The sequence below is a fragment of the Dreissena polymorpha genome, chromosome 2, assembly GCF_020536995.1.
Source record: "Dreissena polymorpha isolate Duluth1 chromosome 2, UMN_Dpol_1.0, whole genome shotgun sequence".
In the NCBI taxonomy this organism is placed as follows: domain Eukaryota; kingdom Metazoa; phylum Mollusca; class Bivalvia; order Myida; family Dreissenidae; genus Dreissena; species Dreissena polymorpha.
Window position 1 is genome coordinate 70,204,117 of NC_068356.1, and position 17,383 is coordinate 70,221,499.

The following is a 17,383-nucleotide window of genomic DNA, read 5'->3' on the forward strand; positions in this document are numbered from 1 at the left end:
AACTCTTAAAATGATTAACGGTTATTAATTCAGTTTTTTAAGGGATGGCTAACTGTTATGCAAACTACATTTTTCTTTGCTTAACTTTAAATTGGGACTAATTTAAGACTTGTTTATGTCTTGTTTAAATATCAGTACCAGAGTACCAGAGTTTAAGACATGAACAAGTAAATAAACCATAATTAATTCCTATTGTATTCTTATCTTACCTGGCATTCTTTCTGGGTGTGGTTTTAATCCACTTGTTTGCTGGAAACAAAATAAGTTGTTCATTTTTAACTTTGGTAATAAAGCAGGTGAAAAGTCAAATTTAAAAAATCTAACTTCTAAGAGTCTAGCATGTTTTTGATATATTGCAACTTATAATTGTAACAACCTATTATATCCATTATGTATTGTATACATTTAATGTCAAGCTGCGTTTTACTCTGCATTATACATGTAGTAATAGCAATTCTCAAAAGTTATGAATAACACACATTTGTATCTTTTATTTATGGCTGAACAATGAGTACTGAAACATCAGTGCTTTAAAGTATAAACTGTGGTTTAATATTGGAACTATTTCTACAAATGAAACTTATCAATAAACTTTACTATCAGTTTTGCAGATTTTTTTTAGATTTAGATAATGCCCAATTGATGAAAATACAATTTAATTTGTTTCCTCATGTCTCAATTACATAAGATCATCACCCAAATAGATTAACGCCATTATCTTATCTTTATCAATATATCATATAAACTTGGTGATAATTTGATAACAGTTGCACACACATTTATGAGACTTGCTCTGGCAAAACTGGGCTTAATGCATGTGCAAAAAGTATCATCCCAGATTAGCCTGTGAAGTCTGAACAGTAGAATTAAGGACATAACCTTCCGCTTAACTTGTATTTTTCGTTAAAGAAAGTATCTTTTTAGCAAAAATCCAGTTTAGGCAGAACAAATTGTCCCTGATTAGCCTGTGCTGACTGCATTAAGCCCCATTTTCCCACAGCCAGGCTCATATCATGATGTGCGCTCCTTCATGGAGAAAAGGTATCCTCATTCACAACTTGGTATTACACTAGGTATCATATATTCACTGACACACAAACAAAACAACACTTGATTTCCATGCTTAAATTGTTTACAAAGCTGTAAAATTAATCCTGAAAACAACTATCCTTTCAAACCATTACTTGTTTTATCTCGTGACTTGTTTAAATTTGTACAAATACTAGGTTTTTTGAGAGTTATAATTTATTCAGACTTGTGCATGCTTTACAAAATATTCAAAAAAATATATTTGAATAATAAGCGCTGTCTACAAAGCAAGCACATTCACTTTATGATACTATATAAAGGTTACAAAATGGATGATTCCTGAACAAATGTATGATGAACTGTGTGGAAAAGGTCTTGGATGGCACTTAACAATACTGGAAGCACTTGGGAGTCCATTCTATCACTGATGCGAACTTGAGCTTGTCAGAGTAGTGACAAGTAACAACAACTCTTATTTTATATTTCATTATATTAAGCAAGTTTTAATGATCTTGTCATATAAATTATATGTTGAACGAGCAGGCAAAAGCTTTAGGTTGCTAACATGAGACAAGAAGAGCTAACATGAGACCAGAAGAACTAACATGAGACAAGAAGAGCTAACATGAGCGGGAAGAGCTAACATGAGACAAGAAGAGCTAACATGAGACAAGAAGAGCTAACATGAGACAAGAAGAGCTAACATGAGACAAGAAAAGCTAACATGAGACAAGAAGAGCTAACATGAGACAAGAAGAGCTAACATGAGACAAGAAGAGCTAACATAAGACAAGAAGAGCTGACATGAGACAGGAAGAGCTAACATGAGACAAGAAGAGCTGACATGAGACAAGAAAAGCTAACATGAGACAAGAAGAGCTAACATGAGACAAGAAGAGCTGACATGAGACAAGAAGAGCTAACATGAGACAAGAAGAGCTGAACTGAGACAAGAAGAGCTAACATGAGACAAGAAGAGCTAACATGAGACAAAAAAAACTGACATGAGACAAGAAGAGCTAACATGAGACAAGAAGAGCTAACATGAGACAAGAAGAGCTAACACGAGACAAGAAGAGCTAACATGAGACAAGAAGAGCTGACATGAGACAAGAAGAGCTAACATGAGACAAGAAGAGCTAACATGAGACAAGAAGAGCTAACATGAGACAAGAAGAGCTGACATGAGACAAGAAGAGCTAACATGAGACAAGAAGAGCTAACATGAGACAAGAAGAGCTAACATGAGACAAGAAGAGCTAACATGAGACAAGAAGAGCTAACATGAGACAAGAAGAGATGAACTGAGTTGATCAAGTGTTGTGATGTTTCTTGAACCATTTAAGAACTATGCCAAGATCTAATTACAACAAAAATTGTGAGCAAATTTCATGGTGATTTAACAAAAAATGTGGCTTCACAAGTTTTCTAAAGCTTCTCATTTATTTGACCCAGTGACCTAGTTTTTTACTTCTTAGTTTTTTACAAATAACCCAGTATCGAACTCGACCAAGATATCATTCAGAGAACTTTTTTAACGAAGTTTCATGAAATTATGGGCAATAAATGTTGCCTTTAAAGTGTTCACAAGTTGTTTTTTTTCGCATCACTTAGAGACCTAATAATTCACTGCAAATGATCCAGTTTCAAACTTGGGTGAAATATAATTTCGCAAATGTTCTGACCAATCATGAAAATTGGTCAATAAATTTGGCCGCATGAGAGATCACTGGCTTATTCTTTAATTTGACCTAATGAGTTAGTTTTTCACCCCATGCCATCCAGTTTTTGAACTCTGCCGAGATTCAATTAGGACAAATATTCTGATCAAGTTTAAAAAATAATGGACAACAAATTTGGCATCTAAGAGTATTCAAAAGCTTTTAATTTAATTTGAATCAGTAACTTATTGTTGACTCCAAGTGGTCAAGTTTCAGACTTAGCTGAAATATAATTTGGAAACATGTTAATAAAGTGTCATGAAGATTTGGCAATAAATGTGGCCTCTGGACAACATAAATGTTGAGAACACATTATGGACAAATGAAAAAAGGTCATCACAAAAGTTCAACATAAGCAGATTGTGTTTAAGCAAGCTTAACATTTCATTTAAATATATATGTACAGATTTTTCAAATACAGGGCTTAAGAATTCGAATGAACACTTGATGAGATGCAATACACAAATATCCAGTGACTTATCACTAAGTTACATAGTGTCACTATGTCAATACATTGCCGTACGCAACTATAAAATTGTATAAATCTACAAGCATTCTATGACATACTCAACTCAAAATCTTCTGAGATCTTTAACGAATGTTCATTTTTTAAACAATAAAAGAAACATTATTTATTTGAACAAGAGCCATGTGATTCATATATTATTAAATTTTGTTTGTAATCAGGACAAATAAAAGTCCCTCAAACATGATGGAGTCAATTTGTCTATCCACTAGCCTTCTGAATCCAGCTGTATATTTTGACAGCATCTTAAGTTTTTCATATTCATGCAATGACACCAAAAAGAAACAAGGGCTGTTTGTAAAACATGCATGCCCCCCATAGGGGCTGTGCGTTGTAGTGGAAGCCATTGTGTGAATACGATTTTTGTTACTGTGACCTTGACCTTTGACCTAGTGACCTGAAAATCAATAGGGGTCATCTGCGGGTCACGATCAATGTACCTATGAAGTTTCATGTTCCTAGGCAAAAGCGTTCTTGAGTTATCATCCGAAAATCATTTTACTATTTCGGGTCACCGTGACCTTGACCTTTGACCTTGTGACCTCAAAATCAATAGGGGTCATCTGCAAGTCATGATCAATCTACCTATGAAGTTTCATGATCCTAGGCGTATGTGTTCTTGAGTTATCATCCAAAAACAATTTTACTATTTCGGGTCACCGTGACCTTGACCTTTGACCTAGTGACCTCAAAATCAATAGGGGTCATCTGCGAGTCATGATCAATCTACCCATGAAGTTTCATGATCCTAGGCGTATGCGTTCTTGAGTTATTATTCAAAAACCATTTTACTATTTCTGGTCACCGTGACCTTGACCTTTGACCTAGTGACCTCAAAATCAATAGGGGTCATCTGCGAGTCATGATCAATGTACCTATGAAGTTTCATGATCCTAGGCCCAAGCGTTCTTGAGTTATCGTCTGACAACCACCTGGTGGACGGACCGACAGACCGACCGACATGAGCAAAGCAATATACCCCCTCTTCTTCGAAGGGGGGCATAAAAAATGGGACAACCATATTAATGTCTGTCATACTCAACGATGAACAAAAACAAAAACATACTAAGTGACCCCCATGACCTAGTTTTTTATCTGGCATGGTCCATGATCGAACTTGGCCTTAAGAGCATCTAGATACAACTTTTGACCAAATTTGGTGAAGATCAGATGAAAACTACTTGAAATAGAGAGCGGACACCATGCTGAATGTTAAAAAACGCACTAAGTGACCCCGTGACCTAGTTTGTGACCTGGTTTTTTACCCGGCATGACCCATATTCGAACTTGACCTAGACATCATCTAGATTCAAAATCTGACCAAGTTTGGTGAAAATCGGATGAAAACAACTTGAATTAGAGAGCGGACACTTAATACAGACTGACAGACCGACCAACCAGCTCACTCCTATATACCCTCCTGAACTTCGTTTGTGGGTGTATAATAAAACAGGTGTGATTTGTATCATTGTATAGCAACAAATTGATTAACTGTCAACTTATTCTTCAGCAAACACAGGATACAAGTGAAAATAATCCTAGACTAGACTAAACTAGAGCATGTCAAAGTAGTGCAGTGTCTTGTCAGAAGTTACCCTGTTGGCTAATGGTACACACGAAACCTTGCATGTGTTACAGCAGACTGGCCTGAAGGCGAGAATGCGCAGGCTGGTCTGGAGCTATGCAGTTCACATATGGCATAAGACTCATTTTCGCATGAAGCAGCTTAATAACAACATATTACTTCTACTAATAACTATTCATCAAACAATCAAGAAGATGACTACTACAAGGTTGGACTAGCATTAAGTCACACTCTCCCTCGCAATATAGTGCACATAAAGAGTGCACATTGGAATCTGCACAAAAGCCTTCACAGACAAAAGCCAACTCCAGGCATTTGCAGATATGTAAAAGTTATAACAAGGACAATATACTGCTCATCATAAACTAAACCGAATGGGCTACATAACTAAAATTTAGTTTACCTTCTTTTTTTTATCACATATGGTATTTACACAATGAAGAAAGGAGCATATACACAATTTACAATAAAACATTTACAGTTACTTTGTTGAAGATAAATTTGATTTATGAATATAGTTAAAATTTCAAATTGATGTACTTTCAACAAGCAAGCTTCTGTAATTTGTCTCCTAATTTATAACTGGGCTAATGTTCAGGTGGTGTAAAATATACAGCTGGCTGTTCTCTGGGTGGCTACTAGACATGCGTATCATGTGCAGACTCTTGTCTCACCAGCTGGCCCTTGGCTGCAGCTCCTTTTGTAGGCTTTACAGTCTGGTCCTTTAAGTTTAAAAACAGCAGACATGGACAACAAGGCCCAGTATCACAAACATGCCCAATTTTTTAGCTCACCTCAGTCATGAGATTTGAGTTTCCACTCAGCTGAGTATTGAGCTTGTGGAAAAGGGCACTAACAATCTCAAATCTCAAGCTATCCCTTTCCTACATAGATACGTTTTTTGACGCATAATCAGTCCCTAAGTGAGTAACATTTAATTGAATACCTTTCTTACTAAATTCAAGTTTTAATGGCTTCAGTTCAAACCCTTAGTTACCGATGAGCAGCAAACAGCATTAAACCTGAAAAGACTGCCAGTTGCTCGAAGCCTGTTCTGGCTTTATGCTGGTTGCAAAAGCCATTTTCATTTTGCTTCTTATGGGGGAAAGGGCACACATTCCTCTTCAGACTCAGGGTTGAGTTAGACCCAAAACTTAAAAATAAAACAACTTCTGTTTACATTAAAATAAGCATGGTGATCAAACTCATCTCATAAATGTGGCCTCTATAGATTTGTACATGTATTAAGGTTTTTCATGTTTTGACCTGGAGACCAAGTTTCTGGACGCACATGACCCAGATTCAAACACAGCCTTTACAAATGTAAGGACACACATTAAACCCAAGTTTCTTCAAGACTGCGTCACAAAAATTTTTTTTCAAGGGTTTCTAAGATTTGACCTAGTGACCTAGTTTTAAAACACAACTATACCCAGATTCTAATTCGATCAAAATATTGTCAAGATAAACGTTTAGACCAAATTTCATTAAAATTGAGCCCTTATTGTGGCCTCAAGAGTGATAAAAAGGTTTTTCTAAGATTTGACCTTGTGACCTAGATAAGAACTTGGCCTAGCTATTCCCCACTAAAACACTCTGACCAGGTTTATCCAGATTGGATGAACAAATGATGCTTTTAAAGTGGTAACCATCACAAACTTGACACAACAAACAGCATTACTCCTAGCATTAGAAACCTGAACTCTGCATGCTCAGATGAGCAAAAACAAGAGCACTGCATAACGGGTGCCAACCCTTGGCTGCAGGTGCAGTTTTGAATAAATAAAAGCTTGTCAGAATTTTTTTTTTTTTAGAGGTGACAGTGACCTTGACCTTTGACCTAGTGCACCCAAAATACGAGTGGCATGGAGAACTCATCAAGGTGCATCTACCTATGAAGTTTCAAAGTTGTAGGTTGAAGCACTTTGATTTTAGAGCAAAATGTCAAGGTTTTAGCATGACTTGGACGGTGGACAAGGGACGACACGACGAGCTGACTATGAGAATATCTCAGAAAAACAGCCAAGCTAAAAATGAGACTCTTAAATGATTACTTTAACCATTTATTCATAACCCAAATACGCTGTTTTTTTGGCAGAACCTCTTGCCTTTGCTTCATGAAAATGAATAAAAGCTAAAACATATCTTTCAGTACCATACACATCAACAACTTATGAAAACTTCAACAACTTCATTATTTTGTAAACATTACGATAAGTTAAAGCCATAAATGCTCCTTATACTTGCATGCAGTTAATGCATAAAGGTTTAACCAAAGTTTCTCCAACAATTCTACAACTGATTTAAATGTGTTCTGTTCTTTTGCTCTTGTCTTTTCGATGTCATTGAGCATCAAAATCAGAACAAGGAAGCAAATGCTTTCAAAGCCTTATAAAAACAATCAAAAGTTTGTTTTTTGTTGTTGTTTTTAGGACCGATTTTGCCCTAAATGAAGGAAACTGGTAATAAATTTAGCTGTCATTAACAGACTAAACAATATCACCTGAAAAAATGTTGTATGAATTTGTGTATTACGAACAAAACCTTTTTATCCTGAAATGGACAACTTCATAAATTGCTCAAAATAAAAATAAACATAATAACAGAACTATTGAAATTTCAACAACTGTCATCAAATAGCCAAAATATGCCATACCAATGGTGTCCAACCCTTACAAGTCTGCATTGACAGATGTCAATAACGAGTAAGTAATCTACAAGTCTGTATAGACAGAATTCAATAGCGAGTAAGTAAACTACAAGTCTGCATAGACAGAAGTAAGTAACAAGTAAGTAATCTACAAGTCTGCATAGACAGAAGTCAATAACGAGTAAGTAATCTACAAGTCTGCATAGACAGAAGTCAATAACAAGTTAGTAATCTACAAGTCTGCATAGACAGAAGTCAATAACGAGTAAGTAATCTACAAGTCTGCATAGACAGAAGTCAATAATGAGTAAGTAATCTACAAGTCTGCATAGACAGATGTCTATAGCGAGTAAGTAATCTACAAGTCTGCATAGACACAAGTCAATAATGAGTAAGTAATCTACAAGTCTGCATAGACAGATGTCAATAACGAGTAAGTAATCTACAAGTCTGCATAGACAGAAGTCAATAATGAGTAAGTAATCTACAAATCTGCATAGACAGATGTCAATAACGAGTAAGTAATCTACAAGTCTGCATAGACAAAAGTCAATAACGAGTAAGTTTCTACAAGTCTGCATAGACAGAAGTCAATAACAAGTTAGTAATCTATGTACTTTTTTTGTCGAATTCTGTGTTGCTTCAGAACATACATGTATACAATTTATACCTTACTTACATGCATGCATAACATAATAAAGCAAATCAATGATTTCATAAGAATTCATCACACAAGGATAAGCTAAGTGTCAATTAACTGTGAACAAGGCTATTGTCAAGCAATATGGTCCCCTACCGGCTTCACTATTGTCAGAAATTCCACCATTTTTATAATTTTTTTGGGGGGTTGCCATAGCAACCACAATTTTTGACATAGGAACAAAATGAAATGACGTGCATTATGTCCATATTGCCATCTATCCATGTTTCAAGTTTCATGAAAAAATATTAAGAACTTTTATAGTTATTGCAGGATCCAGAAAAGTGTGACAGACTGACGGACACACAGAGCGCAAACCATAAGTCCCCTCCGGTGAAACCGGTAGGGGACAAAAAAAAGATAACGCTGCAAGCTATGTGAAAAGAATATGACAGTATGCAAGTTAAACAGTCAAAGCAAAGATTTACTGGTACCTTGTGAATGATACATGTATAAGCAAAATGTCCATTGACTACTATTGTAACAAATCCATGGAAAAAGCAAGGAATGAACAGATCAGGATTTTAGTTTACACTTATTGTATCACAAACAAATATTTATCCCACATGTTGTTCAACCATAACCGCATAAAATTAACATGCCGCAAGTAGTAATTGAACAAAGTTGTGTGCTGTATAAGTTATTGAATAATCTTAGACACATGCATTTCATACTATTTATGTTGAGAATAACTCAATTGTTTATTTCCAATCACTTCAGAAAAGACCATCTCATTGATCTACATCATAATCGATAAACCTAATTATATTTTCAGTGTGACATGGAAAACTTTATAAGTCAAAGAAATCATATTGAACACAAAGAGAACACCTCCTTCCTGTGAATGATTATTGTTCTGGGTTATAAGAAATTGCCCATGACACATGCACAAGCTGTTATGAGAAGCAGAAATAATGATAATATTGAACAAAGCATAATATCCAATTAACAAGATGGAAGCGTTCCTGGCAGAACATTTCTGAAATTTCCAAGTAAAATAACCATGGCAATACATGAAGCAAAAAGTAAGGGATGTAAGCAAAAGGAATCCATTGCAGAGTAAACAAGAAATAAATCCGTGTCATACTAACAGTTGGGAAGGCCTCTGACGCCTGTGGCGAGCCGAGGAGGTGCGAGTGACGGCCCGACTAGGAAATAGAAAGCATAACCGTTAGCTGTTATGTCCTTCTGCTATTGGCACAGTTGGCTGTGAATTTTTATTTATCAAGAGTTCAAGGAGGGTCGCTGAAGTCTAATGTTGCTTTATTTGATCATTTTATAAAATGAAGCTGGTATTTCAAGCATGTCTTTAAATCAATAATTTGTGAAGCAAAATCTGTTGATCTTGTATGTTCTTGAAGGCTCTGGAAAACCAGGCAATAAGATTTTGCTTACACTGTTTATGACTGTAATGGACTTGGTCCTATTAATTTGTGCCAAACTTGTTGGCAATTGATTGTTTATGTAATTATGTTTTCAGCAAAATAATGAATGAACTGACTTAAATAAGATTCAAAAGTCCATCCATAATACAAAAGGCATTAAAATTCAGTATAAAATTAGTAAAAAGTTCTCCCAAATGAGGTTAAAATCTGCAAAATGTTTCCATTTTGAGTCATCTGCAACTGTTATTTCACACAAAAGTGAAAACTATATCTTTAGACATTATTCTCCTGTTTAAAATTATTATTCTTTAATGTTGCTTTACAGCCAGCTGGCCATATCAACAAAGAGTAGAGCTGCAACGATTTTTTATGGATTGATAACTTGATATTCAATGAGCATCTTTGATCTTCGATACTCGTCAAATTCAATTGCTATTAAAATAAAATAGGAGTCAACATTTTTCACTAAATGTTCTTAGAAACTCCACTACATGTTTTTTGAAACCAAACTTAATAAAAATTGAGGCCTTGCTAAATCATATCAGCTCTAGCTCACATTCAACTTATGCAGTTTCAGGGGTGTGATTTTTGAACCACCTCATGGGAGGAAACACCCAATCTCCTTACAAGTTTCACTTAATCTTTTAATTATATTTGTTTCCCTGCATAACTAAAAGCTATTTGAAAAAAAAAATGTCATTAAAAGGTTGAAATCTGTTGACTACAAATCACACCACTGCAGGACTTAATTAAGGGGTCTGAAGATGCATACAGGCAAGTGTCTTGGGTTCATTCATCATGCAGATGTTCTCCAGATGCTTGCAATACAAATGTAGTATTGTGTCAGCCAGAGACTGGTATCAGCAAATGACTGATAGGCTCACATGGCTTTCAAGGGGTTAACTGTTGCCATTTAATCATGGGTAAAGTAAAATATTATTTAAACTAACTGAAGGTTCTATTAGTGATTAAAGAGGTTAAAAAATGTATGTGATTGATTTAGTTACACATACAAACCAAAATAACATACAACAATTAACTACAGACATCCGGTATGTTTATTCAATGAATAATTAATATTATTAGCATTTGGTTCTGAACTTTTTTCTCATGTCTGTAGCAAAACACAGTTTTGTTTAAATAGTAGACTAACATAACAAGTTTATTGCCAAGCAATATAGTCCCCTACCGGCTCCACCATTGTCAGAAATTCCACCGTTATCAGAATTGTTGTTGTTGCCATAGCAACCAGAATTTTTGACATAGAAACAAAATAAAATGACGTGCATAATGTCCATATTGCCATCTATCCATGCTTTAAGTTTCATGAAAAAATATTAAAAACTTTAAAAGTTATCACAGGATCCAGAAAACCACCATTTTCAGCAGAATTTCTAGTCTCTTTGTTGCCATAGCAACCATAATTTTTGACATAGGAAAAAAAATGAAATGATGTGCATAATGTCCATAATGCCATCTATCCATCAAGTTTCATGAAAAATATTAAGAAATTTTAAAGTTATTGCAGGATCCAGAAAAGTGTGACTGACTGACAGACTGACTGACAGACTAAGCGCAAACCATAAGTCCCCTCCGGTGAAACCGGTAGGGGACAATAATTCTTTTTTGTATGCAAATATAAATTTTTCAGAATAATGTCTGTTTTAGGCAAACATTAACAGACAAAAGGTCATGAGAACAATAGACAACAGATGTGGGAGATATTGTTGAAATACTTTATTTTTTGAAATTTTGTTAAACGTGGATTTTATTAATATTAACCTGCTTATTAACGGAGAGGGGATAAAGGGGGCAGAGTAGAGAATCCTGCCTATTATATTTTATTATATTTACTGACAGTCAGTAATTGTCAAATGGTCCTAAATGGGAGCCAGTGCTCTCTTTGAGATGATTAGTGGGTTTATTTATTTATCTGTGGGAAATAACAAACAGCTTTCTACCAATTATGTCTTAAAAGTCAATTTCTATGTTAAATATCAATGAAACTAATTACACAATTAACATCAAACTTGACAGATTCTTTTTGCTGAATTAAGGAACACATAACAAATGTCCCAGTTTTGGTCTTTATTCAGCTCAACATTAATCATGATTATATATTGTTTGTGATATCTTGTTTATCTGTAATTCACCTGAGTATGAGCGGACTCATTGATCTCAGTCAGGAACTATGGTAAATCCCAGACTGTAGAAATAACCAGACTGTGTTACAAATATATTCCAGTAAAAACGCAGCTTTTATTTTACAGATACGCCACACTTCAGAAATTGACTGGGCACATCAATTCAAGTCAGACACCATTGTAAATTTCCCACAGCAGGTGAGCGTTGTCATGCGCGACTGTGTCTCAAGCAAATATTTGTTTGCATTGTAAACTTTGCAATGTGGAATATGACAGTGAACCTTTAGACTGCATCAATGGTAAGTATTTTTTTAATAGCATTATCAAACTACATCGTAGGTTTTCAATCCGGTCTGAATTGTGTCTACAAAATGTCAGACAAACGCACATTCTTTAAAGGGGTCAGGGGCGATGTTGAAAAGTCCAAAACAAATAGAGAACAAAAAATTATGAAAAGCATTGTCAAGAATTGTCATTGTCCTCATGAATGAAAATGGCATATTGTGATCAGCTGGAATAAATTATCTGAGTAAACATCAAGTCAGCAGTGATATAGGGAACTTTATAATCATATCCGCTTCTTGCAATCTTTATTTCCCACATATTCAAAGGACCAGTCCATGAGTTTTCAGGACAAGTGAACATTGTAAGGCAACACTAGTGCAGTCTTGAAATATTGTTGTCACCTGAATTAGCCATTAAGAAATTAATACATAAATAACAAATGACAAATCATTTTGACAAATTTCCACAAATTTGATGACACCTGATTAAAAACAAACATGGCAGAAGTGCTATACTGGTTATTAGAACTAAATTACTTACATTATAGATAGTATGTTCTATACATTAACAAGTTTGTTCAAGTTAGACGAAGTTTTCTTATTTTTTGCCTTTGAGCAAACAGACATTTTCTTGAGCCAATTTATAAATATTTTCGTGAACGGCTCATAGGGCTAACGGCTGCCTGAATCCTGTAGACACATATTCACAAAATAACATTTAATTGTAAATATAAGTCTGATCTTCATGGGAAAATGCTCAAACAATTGACTCCAAAGGGTGCTAACACACCAGCACATTCAAGGAATCAGCTCATTGGATTCTCAAGAACAAGTACTGTAAACGTATAGAAATTCGTCGGTATGAAATTTCGTGGTTTAATAAAAATCAACAAATTCGTTGACACGTAATTTCGTGGATTTCAATTTTTTTGGGAATACTGACCGTCATAATAATTAAACTTTTATTAAAAAAAACAGAGTAATAACGAAGCATAATCTGCTAATCTGTGTTGACAGCAAGACTTGGGGTTAATGTGCACTGAAGCATGAAAGTGTTGCCGAATGCCAATAATTGTCGAAAAGATTGATAAAGCGGCGCACATGTGGGTCCCTGCTCGCTTATTGACATCAATGTTGTTTTGACAATATGTGCAAATCTCAGCGCAATCGGTCTCTTAGTAGTAACAATTCAGTAATAAGGTCCCCAAAATACGCGTGTGAAAACCGTTATATCTCTTTTAACTTTAATTTGCACTAATTAACATATGTGATAAACCTGCAAACTGTTAATTTGACGAAGTCACGTAAAAAGTATAATTACCCAGACACTTATCAAGAAAACAACATATTTTATTAACTAGCATATCTCAATCAAACAATGTCTCTTTCAAAATGGTTGAAAACGGAAACAGTTCAGACACGTTCCCCTACTATAGCAGGATTGCCCGACCTTGCAAAGGCTCAGTCTCTGACTGAAGCATTATTGACACAGGTCGCTAACGATTCAGTGGAAGAAAACATTTTCAATTCGGAAATATTTTAATTTATCAAGAAATTGTGTAATGTGACCTACTGAAGTGAAGTAATTATTACAAAAAAAAAAAATATCTCAAATAACCGAAAACAAAAGAAAATGTCGGAAATGACATTCGGAAATGACCGATTTCGGCTAAAAGAATGTATAAATAATCGTTGGTACTTGAATTCGTGGTTCAGTGAACCAACGAAATCCACGAAAATTCGTACCACATGAAATTTAATGGTTTTACAGTATTGTGTATTTACAAAATAACAGTCAGAAATGTACTTGACTGAAAATGAACCTTATTTGATGACGTCATGTAACGCATTTTACATGTGATAATAGTTGAAGATGCTGTTGTCGATTTGTGATTGAAAAATTGTTTTTAAGTAGACAGCAGAAGAAGAAATTATTTGGTATCATATGTTTTTGAGAGCTATATAAAAGAATAATCTTGGGTATCAATTTAAATGTTATCATTGACTAAAACTTTATAAGAAAAGAACTGAGGTAATGTTTACAGCCAATAACCCACAATTTTGTGTACCAGTGAACAATATGTCATACGTACCAGCAAAAAGGCATCACTAGGCGGACTTGAGGCCAGGTAGAAATCTTGAAAACTGACCGAGCTCGCTGAAATATACAACAATTGACTACTGAAAATGCATATAATTTAACTGATTTTAAATGTCAAGCATAATAGAAAGCCACTTATAACAATAAGTTTAGTAACAAACTTATTTATTTCAGCTCAGTTGCATCAAAAGCCTGATTCTTATGAGATGCTCAAGAGAAAGAGTCAGTTTCCTAAGAGAAAGAGTCAGTTTCCTAAGAGAAAGAGTCAGTTTCCTAAGAGAAAGAGTCAGTTTCCTAAGAGAAAGAGTCAGTTTCCTAAGAGAAAGAGTCAGTTTCCTATTTCCTAAGAGAAAGAGTCAGTTTCCTAAGAGAAAGAGTCAGTTTCCTACGTAAAACCAGTTCTTGGTGTCATTGAAAAAATTATGCGATATAAGGTCATGGAATCGTAATTAAACATGCAATATGTAAGAAATTAAATTTAATGAATGACTATATAACTTCATTTCATATTCCTGAATGCAAATTCCTATCAAAGTTTCAATAAATATAATGAATCGATAAATTATCAATCTACCTAGCTGTTATCAAAAACATCTATTGCTCTGTTATCGCTTAAGCCATAAGCAGTAGGTGTAATCTACAGTGTTGTTGAGATATATACCGGTAATCCGTGCTGGTGACAATGAAATATACAGCAAAACTTGTATTGTCGCTAAGTCATTTAGTGTTCGAATTGTTAGTTTGAATGGCTTAAAAATTTGGTTTTACAAAGTGCACACCAAAGAGTTGATCTTTAATATTTGGATCATTAGGCCGGTGTTAATTTGTCAGGAATATTTACACAGTGTTTTCTCACCATAACAAACTAGTAGACCTTTGTGAAAAGCTTGCAATACATCGTAAAATTATCTACAAAATCTGTTACATAATCAGCCATATTAAACTAAGCCTTGTCTGGATGTAAGATGTTAACTATAATTTCAGTTCTTGTCTATAAAAATTGCCTTTTGAACCTGAACGTTCTTTGAATCTATTGGTGTCTAAAACATGCTTGTTTATAAAGTTGTTATCTTACATCAAAATTTCGCAATATGTTCTCTTATAATTTGTACCAAGTTATTTTGAATTCAATCAATACAGTTATGGTATCTACAACACGCTTATTATCTAGAATCAAGTTGTACCTACCAGTATCTACAATACGCTTGTTATCTAGAATCAAGCTGTACCTACCAGTATCTACAATACGCTTGTTATCTAGAATCAAGTTGTACCTACCAGTATCTACAATACGCTTGTTATCTAGAATCTAGTTGTACCTACCAGTATCTACAATACGCTTGTTATCTAGAATCAAGTTGTACCTTCCAGTATCTACAATACGCTTGTTATCTAGAATCAAGTTGTACCTACCAGTATCTACAATACGCTTGTTATCTAGAATCTAGTTGTACCTACCATTATCTACAATACGCTTGTTATCTAGAATCGAGTTGTAACTACCAGTATCTACAATACGCTTGTTATCTAGAATCAAGTTGTACCAACCAGTATTTACAATACGCTTGTTATCTAGAATCAAGTTGTACCTACCAGTATCTACAATATGCTTGTTATCTAGAATCTAGTTGTACCTACCAGTATCTACAATACGCTTGTTATCTAGAATCAAGTTGTACCTACCAGTATCTACAATACGCTTGTTATCTAGAATCAAGTTGTTCCTACCAGTATCTACAATACCCTTGTTATCTAGAATCTAGTTGTACCTACCAGTATCTACAATACGCTTGTTATCTAGAATCAAGCTGTACCTACCAGTATCTACAATACGCTTGTTATCTAGAATCAAGTTGTACCTACCAGTATCTACAATAAGCTTGTTATCTAGAATCAAGTTGTACCTACCAGTATCTACAATACGCTTGTTATCTAGAATCAAGTTGTACCTACCAGTATCTACAATACGCTTGTTATCTAGAATCAAGCTGTACCTACTAGTATCTACAATACGCTTGTTATCTAGAATCTAGTTGTACCTACCAGTATCTACAATACGCTTATTATCTATAATCAAGCTGTACCTACCAGTATCTACAATACACTTATTATCTAGAATCAAGTTGTACCTACCAGTATCTACAATACGCTTATTATCTAGAATCAAGTTGTACCTACCAGTATCTACAATGCGCTTGTTATCTAGAATCAAGTTGTACCTACCAGTATCTACAATACGCTTGTTATCTAGAATCAAGCTGTACCTACCAGTATCTACAATACGCTTGTTATCTAGAATCAAGTTTTACCTACCGGTATCTACAATACGCTTGTTATCTAGAATCAAGTTGTACCTACCAGTATCTACAATACGCTTGTCATCATGTTGTACCTACCAGTATCTACAATACGCTTGTTATCTAGAATCTAATCCATTAAGTTTTAAACTGTCAATTTACACACACTTAGTTTTGAAAGCCATTCCTGGAGCTTTCGTCTGTGTACTACGGACTTCATCAGCAGAATGAATACCTACTGTTGGGAAACGTTAACACCGCTAATTGTCGGGGTGAACAATGTTAACGTATGGTCCCAGGTGTGCAAGAGTTGGTAGCGCCCCCTGTCCATTAAGGCTCATCAAAAACAAACAGGTGGAAGAGAATGAAGTTTAAATATCGTATGACGTAAGTGCACTTTTCACCAGTGTCCCAGTAGATAGATCCTTGGATATTATCAATAATAAACTACCTAGGAACCCGGAGCTGAACACTAGAACTACTATGTCTCCACATCAGGTCACCAAGCTGCTAGGTCTGTGCCTTAATTGCACATATTTTGTGTTTGATGGTAATTTCTACCAACAGATACATGGCGCCACTATGGGTTCTCCGGTTTCGCCGATAATGTGTGACTTATACATGGAGCATTTTGAGGAACAGGCTCTCCGCACAGCCCCACACCCAACAGGCTGGTGGTTCCGCTACGTTGATGACACCCACACAAAACAGAAGGTTGAACATGTCGAGGAGTTCACAGAGCACATCAACTCCATTGACCCCCACATAAAGTTCACGATGGACAAAGAAGAGAACGGCTCACTAGCTTTCCTTGACACCAATACAATCAGAAAACCGGATGGTAGCTTAAAAATCACTATCTACAGAAAACTGACACATACAGACCAATATCTAGATTTCAACTCCCACCATCCGAATGAACACAAACTGTCAGTAGTAAGAACTCTTTTTAACAGAGCTA

The 17,383-nt window shown here is 35.1% G+C and overlaps 1 protein-coding gene across 13 annotated transcripts in view; it reads right to left on the reverse strand.

Annotated features, from left to right (window-relative positions):
• The window catches only part of LOC127867508 (5'-AMP-activated protein kinase catalytic subunit alpha-2-like), a 58,938-nt gene that overhangs the window by 25,210 nt on the left and 16,345 nt on the right, over positions 1-17,383 (reverse strand). For 9 of the 13 annotated variants that reach the window (XM_052408701.1, XM_052408696.1, XM_052408691.1 and 6 more), the window contains exons 11-14: positions 14,118-14,182; positions 9,303-9,359; positions 5,536-5,583; positions 210-249 (exon numbers count right to left, since the gene is read on the reverse strand). In XM_052408701.1, coding sequence (XP_052264661.1) covers positions 210-249; positions 5,536-5,583; positions 9,303-9,359; positions 14,118-14,182 — 210 coding nt within the window. Of the gene's footprint in view, positions 1-209; positions 250-5,535; positions 5,584-7,517; positions 7,542-9,302; positions 9,360-14,117; positions 14,183-17,383 lie in introns of all 13 variants that reach the window. The other 4 variants (XM_052408703.1, XM_052408700.1, XM_052408698.1 and 1 more) reach the window with 3 other exon arrangements.